The 27,141-nt window shown below is 45.4% G+C and overlaps 1 protein-coding gene across 2 annotated transcripts; it reads right to left on the reverse strand.

The window, feature by feature from the left end:
- On the reverse strand, positions 1-27,130 carry NEU1 (neuraminidase 1). 2 transcript variants are annotated; one of them, XM_030197330.1, is made up of 7 exons: positions 26,855-27,130; positions 20,210-20,402; positions 19,855-20,117; positions 19,323-19,505; positions 12,595-12,814; positions 11,510-11,569; positions 960-1,048 (listed from the first exon to the last, which is right to left on the reverse strand). In XM_030197330.1, exons 1-6 carry the CDS (start codon positions 26,942-26,944, stop codon positions 11,544-11,546), a joined length of 975 nt encoding a protein of 324 aa, XP_030053190.1. In that variant the 5' UTR covers positions 26,945-27,130; the 3' UTR covers positions 960-1,048; positions 11,510-11,543. The 2 variants fall into 2 exon arrangements, with proteins under 2 accessions (XP_030053189.1, XP_030053190.1); XM_030197329.1 differs by lacking the exon at positions 11,510-11,569 and having other exon boundaries at positions 1-1,048.
- Positions 27,131-27,141: the final 11 nt, after the last annotated feature.

Below are 27,141 nucleotides of genomic sequence, written 5' to 3' on the forward strand. Positions count from 1 at the left end.
TTTCTTTTTAATTGATTGTGACCATTTTATAACAAACGTTGCTCTGGAATTTTTAACAATTTAAAATTAATTTCCTCTTTTTTTATACATAAGGAAATACAAGAGACACAAACATATGTCTTTCATGATACCACCGCAAAACAGAGAAGTTCGGTCACCCTTTATCCAGGGTCAAAGTTTTAGTCTGTCTCTGGGCTGATTGAGAAGCAGGAAATTAGAGACAACTCTTTGCTCAGAGAAGAATCCAGGAATCTCGGCCAGAAGCACAAGCCCACCCAACACTTTGCCAAAGACAGATTTTTATTTAGACAAAAGCAGCCACCAACTCACAGAAGCTAATGAATTACCCCATCTTCCCCAAATAAAATAAGTTATAAACACCTCTTTCTACTTCCCCCTTTCTGTCTTTTATAACACAAAAATGGTTTGAATGTCCCTCGCTCTGCTCCTCTTCATCGGTTTAAGAATCAACGACATCAGACGTGCTGGTGTCCTCACAGCGTGTGATTCTCCAATCCCTCTAACCCCTCGCCGAATGCAACTGTCCCGGCCCCAGATCCTGGAATTCAAGTTTAAATGTGGATTTATCAGGTGGGAGAAAAGGGTGACCGAATTACTAGATTTACTTGGTAAGGCTGAGCCTTTGGCACAGACACGGGAAGAAATTCGTTTAAGGCTGAATGGCACTGAGCCCGTCTAGGTTTTGCTCCCAAGTTTTAAAAGCAGCTGCAACACTAAGCAACCCTCTTTTCCAGAGTGAGGCAAAAGTCTGATGTAAAACCTGGAGTGGCTCAGAGTGCGCTGTAGTCGGAGTTCTTATTTTAACCCCTTCATAGATGCCCATAAATGTTTATTTTCACAAGGGAGATGGATTCGGTGATGTCGTGCCGCCCTTTCTCATAGATGATATAGAGGTACTGCATGTCGTCCACAGAATGGTTCAGTGATGTCATGGCGGAGTAGCCGCTGGCATCGCCCCAGATTTGCATCGTCTCCTGCGCCCAGAATAAACCGTTAGTGTAGCTCCAACGCAGGGTCAGGTTCACCCCTAGATATGGAAAGAGAAAGCAGGAAATAGTCCTTATAAACAAAATAGAACTGGTCTAGATACTGCTTGGCAGCACTAGACTTCGAAGCTTGGAATGTGTTTCTTACACTAAGTGAGTCTCACTGAAAACTCAGCAAATATGGATGGATATCCTACTGCATGACGACACCACTCACGGCAAGAAAGACAGCCTGAACTTTGCATTCTAATTTCAAGAAACTGAATCAGATCTGAGCTGAGAGCCCTAGGGAAAGTCACACAAAAGCAGGTACCGAAAAATACATTCTGAGCTTTGTGCTCCAGTGCCACTCTTCAGTAACCAAACGTGAACTGTAAGGTCTGAGCAGGAAGACCTAGAGACAGTCACACAAACACAGGCAATGCCTGAAGGGACCATTTTTAAAAAGGACTGTACACCACAGAATCACATGGGGACAGGGACCCATGGAAATAAGGACAGAGCCCACAGGGACAAAACCCATGAGGATGGAGACCAACTTTGTCCCCATGTCATTCTCTACTTTGAAGGCTGTTAATGAATTGGCCAGTTATTTATGTTCAAGTGATGCAGATGACTATCCTGCTTATTTTCGAAGTAGAAGGGCGCCCATTTATTTATTTATTTACTAGCCGTTGAGCCCGTAAAAACGGGCTGGTATAGAGGTTTTCCTCCCCCCGCGGTCACCACCGCTCCCCTCCCCCCCTCGAAGTCGTCGCCGCCGCCACCCCTCCACCTGGTCCGGGCCCTCTCTTCCCTTCTGAACTTACAGATCCATTCGCCGAACGCAGCAATGCACATCAGCTGAGCTGCCCCTTCCTTCTCTGCCTGTGTGTGTCCCGCCCTCGCTGACGTTACGTCACAGGAGGGCGGGGCCACAGGCAAAGAAGGAAGGGCTCACTGCAGCTCAGCTGATGTGCGTTGCTGCGTTCGGCGAATGGATCTGTAAGTTCAGAAGGGAAGAGAGGGCCCGGGCCGGGTGGAGGGGTGGCGGCGGCGACTCCGAGTGGGGGGAGAGAGCGGTAGCAACGTCGGTGGCGCAGTTTCCCTCTCTGTCCCGCCCCCCCCCCCGTCATCACGTATTGACGCGGGGGCGGGACAGAGAGGGAAGTCTCTACTGCGCATTTGCAGTGAGTACGGTCACTCGCCGTTTATATATATTGATAGCATTTATACCCCGCTGTTTCCCACTCGATAGCAGGTTCAGTGTGGCTTACAATGTATGGGTACAAAGTATCATAGAGGTAATACAATATATGGGTAAAACGTATCACAAAGATAATACAATTGTATAGAGACACAAACCTTCTCCTAAGGTCGCCCAAATCGGCATAATCGAAAGCCGATTTTGGGCGTTCTCAACTGCTTTCCGTCACGAGGACGACCAAAGTTCAAGGGGGCGTGTTGGCAGTGTACAGAAGGTGGGATGGGGCGTGGTTAACAGATGGGCGTCTTTGGCCGATAATGGAAAAAAGAAGGGCGTCCCTGACGAGCATTTGGCTGACTTTACTTGGTCCATTTTTTTTTCACAACCAAGCATCACAAAGGTGCCTGAACTGACCAGATGACCATTGGAGGGAATCGAGGATGACCTCCCCTGACTTCCTCAGTGGTCACTAACCACCTCCCACCCCGAAAAAAAACAACTTCAAAAACTTATCTGCCTTCGCTATGCCTCTGTCCCTGCGATAGCAGTTGAGGACGTCCAAAATGTGGATGTTTTTGTGAGAAGGACATCCATGCCTTTGCTATGCCTCCAACACCCTTTTTTTTTTTTTAATTTGAATTTTGGATCACAAGTAGCAGCAGTGGGATTTGCTAGCCACCTCTGGATTGCAAGACCAGTGCTCTAGCCACTAGGCCACCCTGCCACTCCTCCACTCCATTCCACTCCCTTGAAATTTGGCCATCCCTGTGGGGGGGAGGCAGTATGCAGGTTCCTGGGGAGGGAGGGAGGGAGGGAGGGAGAGGTATGTGTGTGTCAGCAGAGGCATAGCATGGACGGCCTTCTTTCAAACATTTGATTTATTTATTTTATTGCATTTGGATCCCACATTTTCGCACCTATTTACAGGCTCAACGTGGCTTACAAAGACCTGTTATGGCATCGCCATTCCAAGGCGACAGATACAATTGGTGTTACAACAAGATCAAGGATGAGAAAAAAAGATGTAAGCGGACAATTATAGAAAGACTAGTAAAAAAGGCCCGTTTCTGACACAAATGAAACGGGCGCTAGCAAGGTTTTCCTCGGAGTGTGTGTGTTTGGGAGAGTGTATGTGAGAGTGAGTGTTTGAGAGTCAGAGTGAAAGTGTGAGTCCAATCCATGCTCCTCTGTCACCTGGCCCCTCCATTCATCCCTATCCAGCAATTCCGCTGTCTCCCTGAGGCCTGCCCTGCAATCCATATGCATCCATGGCCATCTGTCCCCTCCATTCATCCCTATCCAGCAATTCCCCTCTCCCTGAGTCCTGCCCTTCCAATCCATGCCCATCCATGCTTCTTTGTCACCTGGCCCCTCCATTTTTCCCTATCCAGCATTTCCCCTCTCTGCCTGAGGCCTGCCCTGCAATCCATATCCATCCATGGCCATCTGTCCCCTCCATTCATCCCTATCCAGCAATTCCCCTCTCCCTGAGTCCTGCCCTTCCAATCCATGCTCCTCTTTCACCTGGCCCCTCCATTCATCCCTATCCAGCAATTCCCCTCTCTGCCTGAGGCCTGCCCTGCAATCCATATGCATCGATGCCCATCTGTGCCCTCCATTCATCCCTATCCAGCAATTCCCCTCTCCCTGAGTCCTGCCCTTCCAATCCATGCCCATCCATGCTCATCTGTCACCTGGCCCCTCCATTTTTCCCTATCCAGCATTTCCCCTCTCTGCCTGAGGCCTGCCCTGCAATCCATATCGATCCATGTCCATCTGTCCCCTCCATTCATCCCTATTCAGCAATTCCCGTCTCCCTGAGTCCTGCCCTTCCAATTCATGCCCATCCATGCTCATCTGTCACCTGGCCCCTCCATTTTTCCCTATCCAGCAATTGCCCTGTCTCCCTGAGGCCTGCCCTGCAATCCATATCCATCCATGCCCATCTGTCCCCTCTATTCATCCCTATCCAGCAATTTCCCTCTCTCCCTGAGTCCTGCCCTCCCAATCCATGCCCATCCATGCTCCTCTGTCCCCTGCCCCCTCCATTCATCCCTTTCCAGCAATTGCCCTCTCTCCGAGCCCTGCCCTCCCAATCCATGCCCATCCATGCTCCTCTGTCCCCTGCCGCCTCCATTCATCCTTTTCCAGCAAGTCCCATGTCTCCCTTCCATGACCCCCCCTTGCATCCATGCTCCTCTCTCTCCCATGTCCCACTCCCAGCCTGGGCCGCCCTCTTCTCCCCCCCCCCCCCCTTCGCATCCATGGTGTCGTTTCTCCCCTGCCCTCCCGCTCCCATTGTTTTTCTTTTGTGGCCACCCTCTTCGCTCCCCCCAACATGTTTTTTTTTTTTCTTTCTTGTTTTTAAATGTACCTCCGTGGCGGTTCCGGCAGCGAAGCGTCAGGGAAGGAGGCGGTGCTCCCGACGTCTAGGTTTCCCTTCGCTGTGTTCCGCCTTCTTTTGACGTCATCCTTGACGTCAGAAGAAGGCGGAACACAGCGAAGGGAAGGCTAGACGTTGAGAGCGCCGCCTCCTTCCCTGACGCTTCGCTGCCGAGCGTTGCGATTGGTTGAGTGTCATTGCTCCGCCCTCGACGTCATCACGTTTGACGCGTGGGCGGGGCAGACACAATGCGATCTCACCCCCTTCACTTTTGGCTAACAGAGGCTTCATTCGAACGTTGGAGGTGCGTTTTATATAGAGAGATGACTTTCCGAATAAGGTGAAGTGGTGAAGTGTTATAATTAAGCTATGGATTCTCGTTGTAGGCCTTGTTGAAGAGATAGGTTTTCAGAGATTTGCGAAAGTTAGTTATCTCGTTAATCGTTTTCAAGTCAGTTGGTAGTGCATTCCACAGCTGCGTGCTCATGTAAGAGAAGCTAGTCGCATGTGTTAGCTTCTATTTTAATCCTTTACAGTTGGGGAAATGTAAATTTAGGAATTTGCGGGCTGATCTTTTAGCATTTCTGGGAGGCAGGTCCACGAGGTCTAGCATGTAGGTCGAGGCATCTCCGTGGATGATTTTGTGAACAATCGTGCAGATCTTGAACATGATACATTCTTTAAGTGGGAGCCAATGAAGTTTCTCTCTTAGGGGTTTTGCGCTTTCATATTTTGTTTTACCAAATATGAGTCTGGCTGCGGTATTTTGGGCTGTTTGGAGTTTCTTGATAGTCTGTTCTTTGCAGCCAGCGTACAGTGCGTTGCAGTCGTCCAGGTGACTTAGCACCATTGACTGTACCAGGTTATGGAAAATGAATCTTGGGAAGAAAGGTTTTACTCTTTTGAGTTTCCACATGGAGTGGAACATCTTTTTCGTTGTATTCTTCATGTGGGTTTCGAGTGTGAGATTTCGATCAATGGTAACTCCAAGAATTTTCAGATTGTTTGAGACGGGAAGAGAAAAGTTTGGTGTGGTTATGGTGGTGAAGTTACTTGTGTTATGTTGTGAGGTGAGTATAAGGCATTATGTTTTTTCTGCATTGAGTTTTAGCTGGAATGCATCAGCCCAGGAGTGCATGATTTGGAGGCTTTGATTGATCTCGTTGGTGATTTCCTTTAGATCGTGTTTGAACGGGATATAGATCGTGACATCGTCTGCATATATGTAGGGGTTGAGGTTTTGATTGGCTAGTAGCTTGGCTAAGGGTATCATCATTAGGTTGAAGAGGGTTGGTGAGAGGGGGGATCCTTGGGGGATCCTCAACTGCCCCCCACAGGGATGTCAAATTTCAAGGGAGTGGAGTAGAGTGAAGGAGTGGTAGAGTGGCCTAGTGGTTAGAGCACTGGTCTTACAATCTAGAGGTGGCCAGTTCAAATACCACTGCTGCTACTTGTGATCCAAAATCCAAATAAATAAATAAAAAGTGTGTCAGAGGCATAGCAAAGGCATGGATGTCCTTCTCAAAACACATCCACATTTTGGAAGTCCTCAACTGCCCTCCTCTGAGGTAACTTCCTATTTCCGCGAGGGCGGGACACAGTGAGGCCTGACGATGACGAGGAGAAGAGATTTACTTGTTTTACAAACAGCCGGGCAGACGTGAGGCGCTGCCTGCAACTTGGCTTCACAAAATGTTTTTTAAAGGTAGGGTGGTGGCAGGAGAGTCGGGGAGGGGGTTCTCAGATGGGAGAAGGGGGGGTTCTCAGATGGGGAGGGGGTTTTCAGATAGGAGCAGGGGACTGGGGTGGGGAGGGGATTCTCAGATGAGAGAAGGGGTGGGGTGGGGGTTCTCAGATGGGAGAAGGGGGGACGGGAGGGGTCTCTCAAATGGGAGAAGGCAGCTGGAACTGGGGTCTGAGAAGGGGTCATGAGGGAAAATGGGGCATGCCTGGGTCAGGTGGGAGAATGGGTTGGGCTGAAAAGGGGTGCCCTAATGCAAGGCATGTGGATGAAGGAGGCTGGAACTGTGGGCTGAAAAGGAGGGTAGGTGCGATAAGGGGGCTAGTACTGGGACTGGGGGCTGAAAAGGGGACAGGGAGAAGTGGCTGGGGGCTGAAACTGGGGACTGGTGGGATAGTGGGGCTGGAACTGGGGGCTGAAAAAAGGGGCAGAGAAAGGGGACAGATCCTGGATGGATGGGAGAGGGAGGTCAAATGTTGGATTGAAGGGGCAGAGAGAAAGGGCAGGCAGTGGATGGAAGGGATAAAAAGGGCAGACAGTGAATGGAAGGGGGAGAGAGAGAGGGCAAACAGGGGCAGATGGTGAATGGAAGGGGCAGAGATAGAGGGCAGCTGTAGATGGAAGGGGCAGGGAGAGAGGGCAGACATTGGATGGAGGGGACAGCAGAGAGGGCAGACACTGGATGGCAGAGAGAGAACAAAGAGATGCTGGATGGAAGGAAGACAGTGAAAAGAAGATGATGAAAGCAGAAACCAGAGACAACAAACTGTAAATAAAATATATATTTTTATTTTTTTGCTTTAGGATAAAGTAGTAGTGTAGCTGTGTTAATAAATGTTTATAATAGAACATGTAAACAAGGTAATATTTTTATTGGAGTAATTTTAATACATTGTGGTTAACTTTCGGAGAATAAAACCCCCTTCCTCAGGTCAGGATAGGATACTGTAACAGCACTATACTGTATTGACCTGAGGAAGGATGTTTTGGCCTCTGAAAGCTAATTGTATTAGTCCAATAAAATGGTATTATTTTATTTTCTATATTTATTTTATTTCTATTTGTTAATTTGTAATTGTGTTCCAAGACATATGAAGAGAGACTTGCTGACCTGAACATGTATACCCTGGAGGAAAGGAGAACAGGGGTGATATGATACAGACGTTAAAATATTTGAAAGGTATTAATCCGCAAACAAATCTTTTCCAGAGATGGGAAGGCGGTAGAACGAGAGGACATGAAATGAGATTGAAGGGGGGCAGACTCAGGAAAGATGTCAGGAAGTATTTTTTCCACAGAGAGGGTGGTGGATGCTTGGAATGCCCTCCCGCGGGAGGTGGTGGAGATGAAAACAGTAATGGAATTCAAACATGCGTGGGATATACATAAAGGAATCCTGTGCAGAAGGAATGGATCCTCAGAAGCTTAGCCGAAATTGGGTGGCGGAGCAGGTGGGGGGAAGAGGGGTTGGTGGTTGGGAGGCGAGGATAGTGGAGGGCAGACTTATATGGTCTGTGCCATAGCTCTGTGCCATAGCCGGTGATGGGAGGCGGGACTGGTGGTTGGGAGGCGGGACTGGTGGTTGGGAGGCGGGGAATCCTGCTGGGCAAGACTTATACGGTCTGTGCCCTGAAAAGACAGGTACAAATCAAGATAAGGTATACACATATGAATTTATCTTGTTGGGCAGACTGGATGGGCCATGCAGGTCTTTTTCTGCCGTCATCTACTATGTTACTATGTAAGTGGTGATTGGTACTTGTTAGTTTTTTCAAATTTACATCTGCTGTTTCTGTGGTGTTGCATTGTATGCAGAGTCTGGCATCTTGGGGATTCAGTTTAATTTTTGTCTAAATAGAAAGTTTATTATTACTTATTCTATAGTGGATTAGGGTGTATCTGTGTTTGTGAAAAAGACATGGCTTTCAGTTGGCATTGACTGTGCAGGATCGACGATCTGTATTATTCTGCCTGGTTTCATTTTACAGTAGGTGAATTGATGTTCTAGATGCTTTCCTTTTCCTTGTGTGACTCGTAGAAATTACTGCTTATGGTATGGTAGAACTGCTCTATAGGTCCTGAGTGTTTTGTATTCTCGGCATGCCTAGTACTAGATTTTGGAGGGGGGTGTTAAAAAACCTGCACATTGATGGAGAAAATAGGCAGAAGCTGGATCCACTGGACAGTCAAGTCTGCAGAGGACCCAGCTTTTACTTACTGATGTAAGGCAAGAAATGAAGAAGAAAGAAGGAAAGTAAAGAAATAAATGGAAAGGAAGACCTGGAAATGGAGTTAAGAGGACAGATAGCAGCAGAATCAGGTACTGGGCCAGCATGATCAGAAAAACAGTCACCAGACAACAAAGGTAGATAAAATCATTTTATTTTCATTATAGTGTTTGGAATATGTCCACTTTGATAATCAGGTGCTCAACGTTAAAAGTTTATATTTATTTTCTTATTTATGGTATTTTATGCTAGACGGGGGTGGGTGGGCGCCAACTGATAGTCTGCAGGGGGGCACCAGAGACCCTAGGCATGGCCCTGCCAGTGCACTACAAATGCTGGCTCCTCCCACGACCAAATGCCTTGGATTTGGTAATTTCTGAGATGGGCATCCTCGCTTTCCATTATCGCTGAAAACTGGAGATGACCATCTCTAAGGTTGACCTAAATTTCATGATTTGAACGTCCCCAACCGTATTATCGAAACAAAAGATGGGCGTCCATCTTGTTTCGATAATACAGGTTGCCCCACCCCTTTACGGGGCCGTCCTTAGAAATGGGCGCCCCCGTTCAATTATCCCCCTCCACGTTTTCATTTTTTTGGAAAAACAAGCAAATGTGCTGGTCACAACTAGCAAAATTTGCACGGGGGATCCTGAGCATTCCTACTACCAGCAAATCTGCTGAAAAGACATGTTCTATTGCGGGAAGGACTGTGGAAGACAGGAAAACTAGACTGAATCCTGAGATTGTTGATGACTTATTCATTCACAGATTTAAAAAAATCATAACAGTGCTTCATAGGGCATATTTCTCCCATCTAGGGCATACAAAACAGGTTGTATTTTGTATCCCTGGACATTTTAACAGGGTGGATTAAGGTTCCTTGTGGTAGCAGAAGTCAGCTATTGTTGAGGATGGAAGGGTAGAGGGTGGTGGTGGGAAGGAGGGTTATTATAGCTGCTCATTGTTATTGTTTTCTATTAGTGACTTATAAACAACAGTCGCACAGAACATTGTTCCTTTTTATACTTCAATAAAAAGATTTAAATATAAAATCATAAGTGTTCGAGGCTTGTGCAGATGAGGACAGACCCTGCTGGGATGGGATGGGGATTGGGACAGGGACAAACACTGGCCCCATGTTATTTATTTATTTACTAGCCGTTGAGCCCGTGAAAACGGGCTACTTTTGGAATGGGGGGGTTCTGAGCCCCCCCCCCCCCCGGAGTCGCTGCCGCCGCCCCTCCACCTGGCCCGAGCAGCACTGTAAACTTACATCAGCACGCAGCAACAGGCACATCAGCAAAGCTGCCGTCGGGGCAGGCTTCCTTCTCTGCCTGTGTCCCGCCCTCTGTGACGTAACGTCGGCGAGGGCAGGACAAAGGCAGAGAAGGAAGGCCGATGGCAGCTTTGCTAATGTGCCTGCTGCTGCGTGCTGATGTAAGTTCACAGTGCTCGGGCCAGATGGAGGGGCGGCGGCGACTCCGGGGGAGGGGGGAGGGGGAGCGGTTCCGACGTCTGCAGCATGCCAGTAGAGACTTCCCTCTCTGTCCCGCCCCATCATCACACATTGAAGCGGGGGCGGGGCAGAGAGGGAAGTCTCTACTGCGCATTTGCGAGTGAGTACGGTCACTCGCCGTTTATATGTTTGATTTGTTGCATTTGTATCCCACCTCTTTGCAGGCTCAAAGTGGCTTACAATACATCATGAGTAATGGAAGAATGTTAGTAGATAAACATTTGGTATTGCAGGATCTTGGTCAGCATGATGATAATAAAACAAACAAACAAAATAAACGAAGTCATAGTATACAAGCAGATATTATGAAACAAGTTCTGAATATAGATGTGCGAGTTGTGCATATTTACATTTGTTGATCTTTGTGGTACGCTTTATTAAAGAGATGTATCTTCAGTAATACTTCTCGACTCTACACTCATTTTATTTATTTTATTTGTTACATTTGTATCCCACATTTTCCCACCTATTTGTAGGCTCAATGTGGCTTACATAGTACCGGAGAGGCGTTTGCAGACTCCGGTGTGAACAAATACAAAGTGATGTTGTGGTAAGATAAAGTTCATGTGGCAGAGCCACATTAGGGCATCATATAACGGAAGAGTTGTGTTATGTCCATTATGTACTTTAGTTTTGTTGTGTTGTGAAGATCAGGCATTTATGTTGGATCGGCCGGGTGTGCCTTTTTAAACAGGTTAGTTTTTAGTGTTTTCCAGAAGTTTAGGTGATCGTACGTAGTTTTCAAGGCTTTTGGTAATGCGTTCCACAGTTCTGTGCTGATGTAGGAAAAACTGGACAAGTAAGTTGATTTGTATTTGAGGCCTTTGCAGCTTGAGAAGTGCAGATTTAGGTACATTCATGTTGATTCGGATGTGTTTCTAGTTGGTAGGTCAATCAAGTCTGTCATGTATCCCGGGGCTTCACCGTAGCTAATTTTGTGAACCAGAGTGCAGATTTTGAAAGCAGTGCGTTCTTTAATTGGGAGCCAGTGTAGTTTTTCGTGGAGGGGTTTTGCGCTTTCAAATCTCGTTTTTCCGAAGGTAAGCCTAGCTGCCGTGTTTTGAGCGGTCTGAAGTTTTTTATAAGGTTTGTTCTTTACATCCTGCATAGATCCCATTGCAGTAGTCTGCATGGCTTAGTACCACTGATTGTACCAGGTTGCGAAATGTTTCACTCGGGAAGAATTGCTTCACACGTTTGAGCTTCCACATTGAGTGGGACATTTTCTTTGTCGTGGATGTCACTTGGCTCTCTAGTGTTAAGTAGAGGTCCATAGTAACGCCGAGGATTTTCAGGCTGTCTGAGATGGGAAGGGTGTAATCTGGGGTGTTGATGATTGTGGGGTTGTCCGCGCTGTGTTGGGATGAGAGGATGAGACAGTGTGTTTTTTCTTTGTTGAGTTTTAGTTGAAATGCATTAGCCCATTTTCTTTCGTGAGTACCTACCAGCAAAAGCGCAATGGTGTGGCGGGGTCAGGCATTAAATAGCACAGAGAGTAATGAACACTGGCAGCATCAGGCCCAGAATAGACAAAAGATGAAAAAAACAGAAAAACAAACAGGAGTTGTACCAGGAGACCACTGGTTCTGATAAGTCAAGTGTTGAAACTCTTATTATAAAGATACCCTGTTAGAAAAATGCAATTAGAAAGTGCGTACTGACATGAAACGGTCACTGAACTGCACCTTTGGTTTGGTGCCAGAATAGCTCATCTGGCAATAGGCACCTGTAGCCGAAACAAAAAAGGAGGTAAAAACCCTCACGAAACCGTGAGATATAAAACAAAAAGTGAGGAGAGTGAATAAGGATACCAAAAAATATTTATTCACATGAAAAATAAAATATGATATAATCTGTATTAAAAATGACCCGACACGGCCGTGTTTCGGCCCAAAGGCCTGCCTCAGGGGTCTTTATAACCTTGGTAAATATGACTTAGAATATATGCTCCAAGGGAAATAATAAAACGAAACTCTCTTGGGTCTCCTCTCTTCAAAAAGTGTTAAAAAACAAAGCAACTTCGGAGAGGAGTATAACAAGTTGCTTTGTTTTTTAACACTTTTTGAAGAGAGGAGACCCAAGAGAGTTTCGTTTTATTATTTCCCTTGGAGCATATATTCTAAGTCATATTTACCAAGGTTATAAAGACCCCTGAGGCAGGCCTTTGGGCCGAAACACGGCCGTGTCGGGTCATTTTTAATAGGCACCTGTATAAATTAGAAACATACCAACAGCACTTTGATATAAAATAAGTTTAACTAATAAGAAATGTAGAAATTAAAGGGTAATGTAAGAGGTTGATAGCAGCAGCTTTCTTTATCATAATAGGGTGTCACGTACAGATGAGACAGCTCGCCAGAACTGCTTGTCTCACTGGGACATTCTTAGATAGATAACAGTGCTTCTTATTTTGCTATAAAACTGTGTCGCACCAGTAGACACTCCCCCAAAAAATGAATCGTGTCAGGACAACAGTGGGAGTCGGGCTATGATGTATCCCTGTCTCTCCCCTATCGCTAGCTGCACTCACGGCTGCTCTGGTGGGCGGGATTACTGAAGAAGATGATATTGTTCTTCACGAGGGCGCCAGCAGCAACAGCAGGGTCCACCAGGGTCTCGTCAAAGGTCAGGTGCTCAGGCAGCAAACTGTCGCAAGCGTCATAGCTGCGCACCACAATGCGACAGTTGCAGTGGTAGAAGTTCTGGTTGCGGGCGTTAATCACCACCGAGCCATCCGAAAGCTCGTAAGGCTGCCGAGAAAACAGAGATCACCGTGAGAGCATCGGCAGTGAATCATCAGCTGTTTCCTCTTCGTTTATCGTTTATTTATTTACTATACTAGACCTGTTCAGAAGAGCATACCCCACTGACCCAACATAAAAATACCGGTCACTTGCGACACAACATAACCAAAGACTAAAACGGACATTACCTGACTCTTCTTCCCCCTTCCCCTCTCTAAGTTCCCCCCAACTGTTTCCTACCATACATATACCTCATTATACCACAATATCACTTTGTATTTATTCATACTATGTATTTGTTCAAACCGTAATCGGCTAACACCGTTAACGGTTATATGTAAGCCACATTGAGCCTGCAAAAAGTGGGAAAATGTGGGATACAAATGGAACAAATAATAATAATAATACCATTACTTCTTACATAGCAAATCAGAATGGTTTACATCTTGAAAAATACAAAAAAATCCATTTTTAATAGGACAGCTCTAACAAAAACTTCCATATCAAAGAAGACAAAAAACCAATTACATAGCACATCAGATAATACTATTACCTTAAAATAGCATATATTACCTGTTCAAATAAACCATACTCCATTTCCCGAGTGGTTTTCTCTAATAAATAAAACTAGATTACTCTTTATAAACAGCTCTTTATAAAAACTCTATAAATAGCTCTTTATAAAAATAGGTTTTTAAAGCTTTACGAAAGAGCATAAATGATTTTTCTACCCTGATATATTTTGGGAGAGAATTCCACAGTGATGGTGATAAAAAGAAAAATGCTGATGCTCAAGTTGATTCCCACCTCGCTCTCAAAGGCGGTGGGATTACCGACCTATTATCAGTAAGTGAATGTAATGTTCACGATGGTGTGTATGGAATAGTTAGTTTGCAAGATATGATGGTGTAGATAAAATATAGCGCTTTATAAGTAAGGATGAGAATCTTAAATGAAATTCTCATATGGATCGGAATCCAATGTAGTTGACATAATCAGAAGCTTAGCGGAGATTGGGTGGCAGCACCGGTGGTTGGGAGGCAGGGCAAGTACTGGGCAGACTTTTATGGTCTATGCCCCGAAAATGGCAAGGATAAATCAAGGTCAGGTATACCTATAAAGTAGCACATATGAGTTTATCTTGTTGGGCAGACTGGATGGACCATACAGGTCTTTATCTGCCATCATCTACTACGTTACTATAATAAAGGCGTAGCCTTATACTACTACTACTACTACTACTTAACATTTCTAGAGCGCTACTAGGGTTACGCAGCGCTGTACAAAATAAACAAAGAAGGACGGTCCCTGCTCAAAGGAGCTTACAATCTAAAGAACGAAATGTCAAGTTGAGCAGACTAGATTTCCTGGGTAGAGGTGTAGAGGTTAGGTGCCGAAGGCGACGTTGAAGAGGTGGGTTTTAAGCAGAGATTTGAAGATGGGCAGGGAGGGGGCCTGGCGTATGGGCTCGGGGAGTTTGTTCCACGCGTGGGGTGAGGCCAGGCAGAAAGGGCGGAGCCTGGAGTTAGCGGTGGTGGAGAAGGGTACTGAAAGGAGGGATTTGTCTTGAGAGCGGAGGTTACGGGTAGGAACGTAAGGGGAGATGAGGGTTGAGAGGTAAGGAGGGGCTGCAGATCGAGTACATTTGTAGGTTAGTAGCAGAAGCTTGAATTGAATGCGGTACCTGATCGGAAGCCAATGAAGTGACTTGAGGAGGGGGGTGGTATGAGTGTATCGGTTCAGGCGGAAGATAAGACGTGCAGCAGAGTTCTGAACAGACTGAAGGGGGGATAGATTGCTAAGTGGGAGGCCAGTGAGGAGTAGGTTGCAGTAGTCAAGGCGAGAGGTAATGAGAGAGTGGATGAGAGTTCGGGTGGTGTGCTCAGAGAGGAAAGGGCGAATTTTGCTAATGTTATAGAGGAAGAAGCGACAGATCTTGGCTGTCTGCTGGATATGCACAGAGAAGGAGAGGGAGGAGTCGAAGATGACACCGAGGTTGCGGGCAGATGAGACGGGGACGATGAGGGTGTTATCAACTGAGATAGAGAGTGGAGGGAGAGGAGAAGTGGGTTTGGGTGGGAAGACAAGAAGTTCGGTCTTGGCCATGTTCAGTTTCAGGTGGCGGTTGGACATCCAGGCAGCAATGTTGGAAAAGCAGGCCGATACTTTGGCCTGGGTTTCCGCAGTGATGTCAGGTGTGGAGAGATAAAGCTGAGTGTCGTCAGCATAGAGATGATACTGGAAGCCATGAGACGGGATCAGGGAGCCCAGGGAAGACGTGTAGATAGAGAAAAGAAGGGGTCCAAGGACAGAACCCTTGAAGCTCTACAAATTATACGAGCACGTGTATTTTGTATAGTTTGTAAGCGTTTCAAGTTGAATTTTGTAATGCCCACATAAATGATGTTACAATAATCAAGGCGTATCATAATGTAAGCATTGTATTTCTAATGAAACGTAATTGTCTTAGATAAAAAGATTTTTTTTTACTACCTCCGATATCTGATCATAAGTACATAAGTCTTGCCATACTGGGAGAGACCAAAGGTCCATCAAGCCCAGCATCCTGTTTCCAACAGTGGCCAATCCAGGTCACAAATACCTGGCAAGATCCCAAAAAAGTACAAAACATTTTATACTGTTTATCCCAGAAATAGTGGATTTTCCCCAAGTCCATTTAATAGTGGTCTATGGACTTTTCCTTTAGGAAGCCGTCCAAACCTTTTTAAAACTCCGCTAAGCTAACCGCCTTTACCACATTCTCTGGAAACGAATTCCAGAGTTTAATTACACAGTGAGTGAAGAAATATTTTCTCCGATTCGTTTTAAATTTACTACATTGTAGCTTCATCGCATGCCCCCTAGTCCTAGTATTTTTGGAAAACATAAACAGACGCTTCACATCTACCCATTAAACAATAGGTGTGATTATAGACTCAGCTCTAAGTATTTGACAGATTGTACCGGGACGATTTGCCTGTCAAACAGAATAGGAATTAAAGTTGGTATTGAACTATGACCTGATGTATGCACACTTTTCTAAATCACATTTTTCCTCCCCAGCATAACCAAGAGTGGGGGGTGGAGGCTGATCACAAAATGCTAAAAGGCAATTTGGAAAATCGCCTGTCAGCATTTGGTGATTGGTTTCCACTTTTGCTATTGTCCATTATAACACCATTTGCTCTGCTCTAACATGTCATCTGGCAACTCTTGCAAGTCCTGCTCACTAACAGAGTCATTTACTAACAGTGCATGCATGGTGTTCATGTGTTATTTGCTGTAGTGCTCTGTGGCAGGCAATATGCATTATAATGGCCTTATTATACCCTAATTGTACAATAACTATCTAAATAAAAGCAGCCTATATGGTTTTGAAAGTGTGGAAAGAGTTTATTCTCAGCCTTTGTGCCTATTGGTATGGCCAGGTGCAGCCTCCAGTCCAGTAGGCTGTGGGAAAAGAACCGCATGGGCTGTACAGAGAAGGAAACACTGTTGGGAGATCTAGGTCAGTTGAGGAAGGGGAGGTAGGAGAGGACGACAGAGATGGGGGAATAAAAACCTCCTAAAACCTAGAAGAATGAAAAACACACCTTTAAAAATAAATCTGCCAGGTACTTGTGACCTGGATTGTCCACTGTTGGAAACAGGATATCGGGCTAGATGGACCATTGGTCTGACCCAGTATGGCTATTCTTATGTTTTTAACCCTCCCACGCCCAAAGAGACTCAGATCTGTCTTTCAAGGTAAGCTGATTGATGCAGAATGAATCCAATATCATTGAAAAATCTGACAGGTCCCCAGCTCCTCTCTTTTAACCTAACAAATTAATCCAGGCTTTAATTTTGATCGCTTTTCCTTCCTTCCCTCATTGCATGCAGCTACAAAACAACACATTCTGAGCTCTGTGCTCCAGTGCCACTCTTCAGTAACCAAATGTAAACTGTAAGGTTTGAGCAGGAAGACTTAGAGGCAGCCACACAAACATAGGCAATGCCTGAAGGGACCGTTTTTACAAAGGACTCTACGTGCATTTATTTTGTGAGAACATGGGATCGGAGGTAGTGTCTTACTGTGGATTAAAAACTGGTTGAAAGATAGGAAACAGAGAGTAGGATTAAAAGGTCAATATTCGCAATGGAGAAGGGTAGTTAGTGGGGTCCCTCAGGGATTTGTGCTGGGACCTCTGCTTTTTAACATATTCATAAATGACCTAAAAATTGGGGTAACTAGTGAGGTAATCAAATTTGCCAATGACACAAAGTTATTCAAAGCAGTCAAATCGCGGGAAGATTGTGAAAAACTACAAGAGGACCTTACGAGACTGGGCATCTTAATGGCAGATGACGTTTAATGTGAACAAGTGCAAAGTGATGCATGTGAGAAAGAGGAACCCAAACTATAACTATGTCATGCAAGGTTCAGCGTTGGGAGTCACGGACCGAGAAAGGGATCTAGGTGTCATCGTTGATGATACGTTGAAAACTTCTGCTCAATGTACTGCTGTGGCTAGGAAAGCAAATAGAATGTTGGGTATCATTAGGAAAGGGATTGAAAACAAAAATAAGGATATTATTCTGCCGTTGTATCGCTCCATGGTGTGACCACACCTTGAGTATTGTGTTCAATTCTGGTCACCGCACCTCAAAAAGACATAGTGGAATTGGAAAAGGTGCAGAGAAGAGCAACAAAGATGATACAGGGAATGGGACGACTTCCCTATCAGGATAGGCAGAAGAGGCTGGGGCTCTTCAGCTTGGAGAAAAGGCGACTGAGGGGAGATATGATAGAGGTCTATAAGATAATGAGTGGAATGGAACGGGTCGATGTGGAGCATCTGTTTACGCTTTCCAAAAATATTAGGACAAGGAGGCATGCGATGAAGCTGCAGTGTGGTAAATGTAAAACGAATCGGAGGAAATTTTTCTTCACTCAACGCGTAGTTAAACTCTGGTTAAGGCGGTTAACTTAGCGGACTTCAAAAAAGGGTTGGACGGCTTCCTGGAGGAAAAAGTCATAGAATGTTATTGAATGGACGAGGGAATAATACAGTATTTCTAGGATGGGCGGGACAAATTGCTTGTTCCTTTGGCCGCTGTCGGTGACAGGGTGCTGGGCTCGATGGACCCTTGGTCTGTCCCAGCATGGCGATGCTTATGTCTTAACAATGGCGTGGCAAGGTCAGGCATTAAATTGGTCATGACCATCGGCAGCATCAGACCCAGAACAGACAAAAGAAGACTGACAAATCGGTACAGAAGTAGCGCATAATGCTAGGTACCATATATAGAATTCTCTAGCTAGTGTCTACTTTTACACACTCTGCATGTAGGGGACCCCGGCAAAATAGCCCCGACAAAACAGCCTTGTAACAAAATAGCCTTTGACAAATCAGCCACCTAGAAAAAAAAATAACACATCACAAAAAAAGAAGACAAACTACAAGTGAAATCTTCACTGACAAAGGTTCCTACCAGCATCGCATTGAATAAAGCATATATAAATAAACAAAATTCTATAGCTACCAACTGGTAGGATGGAGTCGGTCCAGAGGGCGGCTAAGAAATTAGTAAGCGGTCTTGAATGCAAAAATTATAGGGATAGGCTTAGGTATCTCAACATGAATACGCTGGAAGAGAGGAGGGAGACAGGAGACATGATAGAGACGTTTAAATATCTCAAGGGCATTTATGTACAGGAAGAGAGCCTTTTTCAAATGAAGGAGAGCTCTGGAATGAGGGGGCATATGACAAAGTTAAGAGGGAATAGGCTTAGGAGTAACCTAAGGAAGTATTATTTCACAGAAAGGGTGCTGGAGGCGTGGAATGGCCTCCCGGTGGAGGTGGTGGAGTCGAGGAATGTTCCAGAATTTAAAAAGGCATGGGATAAGCATGTGGGATCGCTTAGGAACAGGAATAATTAGGGGTTACAGAGGATGGGCAGACTGGATGGGTCATATGGCCTTTATCTGCCGTCATGTTTCTATGTTTCTCTTTGTGACCTGTTCTGCTGTTTAAAGAAACCATTCTTCAATCAACATGCTAATTAAAAAAAAATAAAAACAATATTGTCATCATTTTCACAGTCTTACCAACCTTATCCTGTTTGGCAAGGTAAGATTATTAGGAAAAAAATGCAGTGCCGTATTCTGAGCAGCCTGATCGGGCCCTTTTGTCAGGGGGCTATCTTGTCAAGGGTTATATTGTGGGCAGGTCGTTTTGACAGTGGCTGTTATGTTGGGGACTATTATGTCGGGAGGTTTTTTTGTTTGGAGCTTTTTTTGTCAGGGCTATTTTGACTGGGTACCTGCATTGTAGTTCAGACAAAGAAAAGGTGGAGTTGTGAGATACGAGACACTGCTTGTAATGAGGTAAAACCAATACTGGATCAGCCTTCGCTGGAGAGATGGAATGAGTTGCATCAAGCCTCGGGAGGAGAGGGTGCAAGGGGTGGAAGACTGTTAGGAGGCAGCAGGGGACATGGGGAGGTGGGGGGCAGTAGGTAAGCTCTTACCTGGCACTCGTCAGGATTGAAGTCCCGGGCTTTCTTGGGCTGGTTGTAGGGGATACTTTTCAGGCTTCCCCCATTCCACCAAATTCTCCCATGGTCATCACTGAGCAGACAGAAAATCCCATCACCGCTGATGGTACCATGCCCACAGACGATCAAGCGTCCCTTCTTAGGGTCCTGTTTCTTCTATAAAGAAAGACAAAGGCTGCCTGTGACAGCTCCCTGATGAGAGCCAGACAGAGAGGAAGACAGGAAGGACAGAGGCTGCCTGTGACACCTCCCTGATGAGAGCCAGACAGAAATGGAGACAGGAAGGACAGAGGCTGCCTGAGACAGCTCCATGATGACAGCCAGACAAAGAAGGACAGGAAGGACAGAGGCTGCCTGTGACAGCTCCCTGATGACAGCCAGACAGAGAGGGAGACAGGAAGGACAGAGGCTGCCTGTGACAGCTCCCTGATGAGAGCCAGACAGAAAGGGAGACAGGAAGAAGAGGCCTAGATGGCATGGATCCCACAGGGTCCCGCTTGCTCACCTGGATCCCATAACCAGGGCCTGCCGAGAACATCTTGGTGCCCACCTCACGGGACAGGTTGCGGGGCGGGCTCCAGTTCAATCCATCATCCGTGCTACGGATGATCATGGTACTGGAGACATTACAGCGGATGTAGTGGCCGCAGAGGGTGTAGATAATAAAAATGTAACCCATGTCATCATCTACCAGCACTGACCCCAGGCTTAGCCCATCCTCCACTGAGCCATCATCCTCCAGGAGTGAAGTTGGACCCCACGTGGACCCTATGGGTGGGAGGAGAAAGGAAAGAAAGTTAGTGATTCACATCCTGCATCACACCAGTGCCAGGGCACACATGACCTCCCCCTTCCCTCACCTTTATCTTCTGAGCGCCGGATGGCGATGAATTTGGCACCCCAGTCGTAAGCTCCATGCTTCCGGGCCTCCGAGATAGCCAGGAGGTGGCCCTTGGGGGTGTAGGTGATGAGCGGAATACGGTAAGTATCTACCTCGCCGATCTCATTGCCGCTAACCCAGAGCAGCTGCTCTGATGTGATCAGGGGCTTCACCTGTAAAAGGGTTGTGAAAAAGGAAGAGAGCAAGGAAAAAATGTGGCATACAGAGATCCTTGCCACCACAGACAGTATAAATGTATACAGAGAAGACTGTTCCCCTTCTCTCCCTTCCAGCTGAAGTGATACCAATGTGACTGCACAAAAAAAAATGCAAATTAATCACCCTTGGGCATTTAAAAAAAAAATAAACAGGATGATCATCAAAATAATGTAAAATATTATTATTTAACAGAAAGAGGAATATTATCATATGGCAATGTGTTGAGGACGGCCTGATGGGGGATAAATGTTCATTCCTTGTACGCTTGATCAACTTCTTTGACTGGTGAACACAGGATGAGATCAAGTAGAGGCACGTGCTGGATGTGGATCACTTGGACTTTGGCGGCATTTTCACTGTTGCTCCCCATAAAAGGCTCAGAAACAGCAGGGTGGATCCCAAGTCAGAGGATGGGTCAGAAACTGGTTGAAGGGTAAGTACATAAGTATTGCCACACTGGGAAAGACCAAAGGTCCATCAAGCCCAGCATCCTGTTTCCAACAGTGACCAATCCAGGTCACAAATACCTGGCAAGATCCCAAAAAGAGCTCAATACATTTTATGCTGCTTATCCCAGAAATACACAACAAAAACTGGACAAAGTTCACGTATTGCAATAGGACCATAAACGGCTAGGGAGGTTATCTCATAACGTCAGAAGTATCCGTGTGTGCCAACTGTTGTTCTGGCTCACCGGTCTGTATGTATTTGTAATCATTGAACACCTCCAGCCAACCAATGGTACCCGCTAGTACTCATATGTGAAAAAAATTGCCTATATATTGTTCATTAATTTCAGGAAAAAGGCACAACAATGTCCGTGGGTACCATTGTTCAAAAATTCAAAAATTAAACATTATTGCAATTAATAAGCAAGTAATGCACAAGATCAACTTAAGTAAATGAGCAAGTAATGCACAAAATCAACTTAGCTTGTAAGCTCCCAGCGCTGTCTAATAACTTCAACGGCTGGAGCTCATCGGGTTTCAGTTTAGGTTAGTGAAACCTCTTTAGGCAACTCCGGTAATCTGATAAGCCCGACAGGACCCTGTTTCGCGGTCTCTTGCTTTGTCAAGGGCATATAGGTCTAGAGAACAGAGAACAAATAGTTAGTATTAAAAATAACATGAATAACGCTTACTTGTTAAGTAAACCCAGCGTTAGGACTCACAGCAGCCTGAGTTGTTGTCGGTAAATCGCCAATCCAAGATGGCGACCGCGTTGTAATTATAAGCTTATTAAGCTCCACCTCTTAAGGTCACGTCATAGTCAGCTGTTCGTAACAGTCAGTAAATTAAAAGAAACAGTTCCAATGGAGAAAGGTGTTCAAGCCCTGAGGCGCCACTGTATTCAGGCGAAAAATCCATTGGGTTTCTTTTTGTAACAAGAGTCTATTAATGTTACCTCCGCGGGCATTAGGCACAATACAATCAATCACCATACATCGTAGGGATTCAATCGTATGTTGGTTTGCAACACAATGTTGGACAAGCGGAGCTCCAATCATACGGGCAGAAATTCTGGATCTGTGTTCAACCATTCTCGCGTTCAAAGATCTGTTAGATTTACCGATATAGATCTTATCACATGGGCATTTGATATAGTAGATGATATGGGTAGTACGACAGGTCGTGTGGTGTTTAAGTTGAACTGTCTGGCCATTGTGGTAAAAACTGGCTGTCTCGATGGTCATGGGGCATGTTTTGCATCCACTTCTATTACATTTTGTGTGGCTCCCATGCATATTAAGCCCAGTAGTTGCAAGGACTGGTAAATCAGCTGGACTTAGGATTTCACTTAAATTGCGTGCTCGGGAAAAAGCCATTCTCAGGCGGCAATTTTCAAAAATGGGATGAGCACGCATAATGTCCCAATGTTGTTTAATAATATGCGTGGCAGCTTCCCCACCTTGTATATATCTCATAATAAAGGTCATCGTAGGATCTTCTTGTGGATTTGATGACATATTTCGTAAGAGCAGATCTCGGTTGACAAATTTAGCCTTTGTAAAAGCTTTATTCAAAACATTTTTCGGATAATTACGTTGTAATAGTTTGGAGCTAAAAGTGTGGGCTTGCTGGCGAAAATCTGATTCTTCAGAACAGATTCGTTTAAATCGTAAGAACTGAGAATAGGGCAAACTCTGGCGAAGAGTTTTAGGGTGACAGCTGCCAAATTCCAAGATAGCGTTCCTATCTGTGGATTTGGTATGTACCTTAGTTTGGAAACCCCCGGCTCTCAGAGTAATTTCAACATCAAGGAAGTGAATGTTGTTATCCGAAAACGTCACAGTGAACTGAATCCGCGGATTACCGGAGTTGCCTAAAGAGGTTTCACTAACCTAAACTGAAACCCGATGAGCTCCAGCCGTTGAAGTTATTAGACAGCGCTGGGAGCTTACAAGCTAAGTTGATTTTGTGCATTACTTGCTCATTTACTTAAGTTGATCTTGTGCATTACTTGCTTATTAATTGCAATAATGTTTAATTTTTGAATTTTTGAACAATGGTACCCACGGACATTGTTGTGCCTTTTTCCTGAAATTAATGAACAATATATAGGCAATTTTTTTCACATATGAGTACTAGCGGGTACCATTGGTTGGCTGGAGGTGTTCAATGATTACAAATACATACAGACCGGTGAGCCAGAACAACAGTTGGCACACACGGATACTTCTGACGTTATGAGATAACCTCCCTAGCCGTTTATGGTCCTATTGCAATACGTGAACTTTGTCCAGTTTTTGTTGTGTGTTTTTTACAAATTTTTGTTGGACTAAGTTTAGCCATTATTTATTCTTTGTTGTTATATCCCAGAAATAAGCAGTGGATTTTCACCCAAGTCCATTTTAATAATGGTCTATGGATTTTTCCTTTTTTGAAGTCAGCCAAACCTTTTTTTAAACCCCGCTAAGCTAACTGCCTTTACCACATTCTCTGGGTAGACTGAGGGTGATGATAAATGGAATTCACTCTGGGGACAGAGAGGTGAAAATGGAGTGTCTCAGACTGAACTACCACAAGACTACTGCTAGAATCGCAGCTGCTAGGGGCAGGAGCGAGTGGGGTTCATACCTGCCCCAATGACCCACTGGTGATGGTGAAGTGGGTGGGTTGAGGGTGTAAATGAGCGACTTATACAGAGCACATCTATAGTTTGGTACAATCTTGCCATACCCCACGTGTCTGAAAGCCACACGTTATTCTGCTTTTTTTCTTAACTTGCACTTCCCCATGGAATTCCATGTCTTTAACCCCCCCCAACCCCCCCCCCCCCACCCCTTTTCCTGCTTCTTTTCTACCAAAGCGCCTGCCGGCTCAGTGACACAATCTGTGCGTTGAACTCCCCTGATTTGTGTGGCTGCTGTTTAATCCTTGCTCCTATTTTTGCGAAGTGTGTCCATAAATTTTATTTATTTATTTGTTACATTTGTATCCCACGTTTTCCCACATATTTGCAGGCTCAATGTAGCTTGCATAGTACCGTAAAGGTGCCCGCCAAGTCCGGTAGAGAAACAAATACATGGTGGTGATGTGGTCGATTATAATTTGTTTGTTATGGTATTTTATGACTATTGGAGACGGTTTTGCTGCCGCATTGTCGAAGGGGGTACTTCTTGCAAAACTAAAAAAAATTGAACAAAGAGTAGACGCAGGGAGGGTCGGCTTTTGGACTGTGCAACTACATAGGATGTGCCATGTTGGAATTGCACAAGGTCTTTCCACAGCAGGTACACTGGGGGGGGGGGGGGGGAGGAGGGACGGGAAAAAAAACCAAAGTCTCACTCGCATACACAAGGAGTGACTCGGGCTGCACGTACTGCAGCAGGACATGTTTATCCACTCCTACCCTAGCTGATAACATATAATCATCTCTCTGACCTCATGTGCAACTTTCTTTAAATTAGTCCCCTTATTTTTTGACTCCGCTTACCTATCTATACGTTCCATCTTTGCTTATGCCCTACGCTGTCAATTAAAATGTTCTATTATGTATTGTGTTGACACTGTAAGTAGTATACTATGCCATACTTTATATTGTCATTTAAACATTTTACTGCTCTAATTGTGTATTGCTTGTATTTGATTTATTCTTACTGTACACCGCCTTCAAAAAGGCAATAAACAAATCCTAATAAATAAAATAAAAATAAATAAATTAATAATGGGGAGAGAGAAAGGGGACTGTCGCTGCCAAAGAAGGGGGAGGGCTGCTGTGCCAGAGATGCTGCTGAAGGGAGGGGGGGCTACTGTGTGAGACCCACCATTATGGAAGGTGGGAGGCGAAGGGCAACATTTCAAGATTTTACACAGGGTACCAATTAGCCTACAGCCACCCTGAATTCAGGAGCATCATTAGACAATATTTCTTCATGAAAAGGGTGCTAGAGATGTGAACTGACCTCCTATGAAAGGTGGTGGGGGCAAAACCAATAAACCAGGGGTCAGACACAGAAAAACCCTAGTTATAAATGCTGACGAGAACAACAGAAATAACTGGGCTCTGCAGCAATCAGAAACTGAAACTGGGCAGGAGGGAGAAGTCTTATGATCCTCTCTGCTGTAGTACATTAGCTTTTTATGAGAAATATTTAGCACACCATGAGCATGTGAGCGTCTGTTCTCATCTGCATCTCAAAGGGAAGTAAAAATCTATTTAATGGTGGGAGAAAGAGATAATTGTTGATTGCTGATTTATTGTTACTGTACACCACCTTGAGTAAATTCCTTAAAATAGGCAGTAAATAAATCCTAATAAATTAAATAAACTGGAATTTCCAGTGCTAAGGCTCATAAAAAGCCGCAAGCCACAGTCACCTGACTCCCAAGTTGCACGCTGAAAGGGAAGCTACGCAGTTGCCAATCACTGCTGGCAGCTATTCCACAACACCATGTGGAATCTACATGCCAATCTCGCTCATGAATATTCATTGAGGATAACCCAAAACCTTGACTGGCAGGGGTGCCTCCTGGACCAGGTTTGGGAACCAAGGACACCATGAAGAGTGGAATTTGAACTATCAAACTCGGTATGTCACTAAAATGTATTTGCTGTCTGATCCATTAAACCAGAACTCAAGAGAGCAAATCCCACCCTGACCTCCCTGGCGAGGAACACTTGGGTGTCAACCATTAGAAAACTATTCACATTTGTATAGTGCTTCCAGGTATACATAGCATTCCGATAGACCAGTTGTTCCCAAACCTGATCCTGGACCTGGAGACACCATAGACAGTCAAGTTTTCAGGATATCCACAATGAATATTCATGAAAAAGATTTGCATGCAGTGGAGGCAGTGCATGCAAATCTCTTTCATAAATATTCATTGTGGATATCCTGAAAACCTGACTGGCTGGAGTGCCTCCAGAACCAGATTTGGGAACCACTGCCATAGACACCTAATAGCCAGTTCCTGCCCCCTGGAGCTTACAATGTAACCAAGTTACACACAACAACATCCAGTGTTGATGCCCCTGTATAAGTCATTGGTGAGGCCCCATCTGGAGTATTGTGTTCAGTTTTGGAGGCCGTATCTTGCTAAGGATGTAAAAAGAATCGAAGCGGTGCAAAGAAAAGCTACGAGAATGGTATGGGATTTGCGTAACAAGACGTATGAGGAGAGACTTGCTGACCTGAACATGTATACCCTGGAGGAAAGGAGAAACAGGGGTGATATGATACAGACGTTCAAATATTTGAAAGGTATTAATCCGCAAACGAACCTTTTCCGGAGATACGAAGGCGGTAGAACGAGAGGACATGAAATGAGATTGAAGGGGGGCATACTCAAGAAAAATGTCAGGAAGTATTTCTTCACGGAGTGGTGGATGCTTGGAATGCCCTCCTGCGGGAGGTGGTGGAGAGGAAAACGGTAATGGAATTCAAACATGCGTGGGATAAACATAAAGGAATCCTGTTCAGAAGGAAAGGATCCTCAGGAGCTTAACCGAGATTGGATAGCAGAGCCGGTAGTGGGCGGCGGGGCTGGAGGTTGGGAGGCGGGGATAGTGCGGGGCAGACTTATACAGTCTGTGCCAGAGCCAGTGGTGGGAGGCAGGGATAGCGCTGGGCAGACTTATACGGTCTGTGCCAGAGCCGGTGGTTGGGAGGAGGGGCAGGTGGTTGGGAGGCGGGGATAGTGCTGGGCAGACTTATACGGTCTGTGCCCTGAAGAGCACAGGTACAAATCAAAGTAGGTATACACAAAAGTAGCACACATGAGTTGTCTTGTTGGGCAGACTGGATGGACCGTGCAGGTCTTTTTCTGCCGTCATCTACTATGTTATGTAACCTTCACCTCAGATCACACCAACAAGAAGAACCAACCCTTTAACTGAATTATTACAGCAAATCTGAATTTAATCATGAGACTACATTTATGTCGGAGGGAAAGGATCTTACCTCTGCGAAGGCTAGGAGTCCCTCTGGGGCAAGAAGCAGCGCCAGAAGTGCCCCCAGGCAGGGCAGGATCGGGGGAGGAAGCACTAGCATGAGCGCAAGATCGGACAGAAACTGGCACCTCCTGTTCCCTTGGATACTATGTTACTACCCCCACTTCCCTTTATTATTACCCCAGATACATGGTTTCCCTATTTTCCTCTCTGTAAACTGTTTGCAGATCAGCTGATCCCAGGCCAGAACCAGGGCGTAAGATACCGGTCACACTTCCACCCCTCAACACCCCGTCA

This window comes from Microcaecilia unicolor, chromosome 3 (genome assembly GCF_901765095.1).
Source record: "Microcaecilia unicolor chromosome 3, aMicUni1.1, whole genome shotgun sequence".
NCBI classification, from domain to species: domain Eukaryota; kingdom Metazoa; phylum Chordata; class Amphibia; order Gymnophiona; family Siphonopidae; genus Microcaecilia; species Microcaecilia unicolor.

Excerpts from the sequence above, each read along its gene's own strand:
- NEU1 (XM_030197329.1), bottom strand. The coding sequence starts at position 26,944 with ATGCTAGTGCTTCCTCCCCCGATCCTGCCCTGCCTGGGGGCACTTCTG. Across the intron at positions 19,506-19,854 it reads GCCCTGGTTATGGGATCCAG|AAGAAACAGGACCCTAAGAA; the intron begins GTGAGCAAGCGG and ends CTTTCTTTATAG. Across the intron at positions 12,815-19,322 it reads TCAATCCTGACGAGTGCCAG|CCTTACGAGCTTTCGGATGG; the intron begins GTAAGAGCTTAC and ends TTTTCTCGGCAG.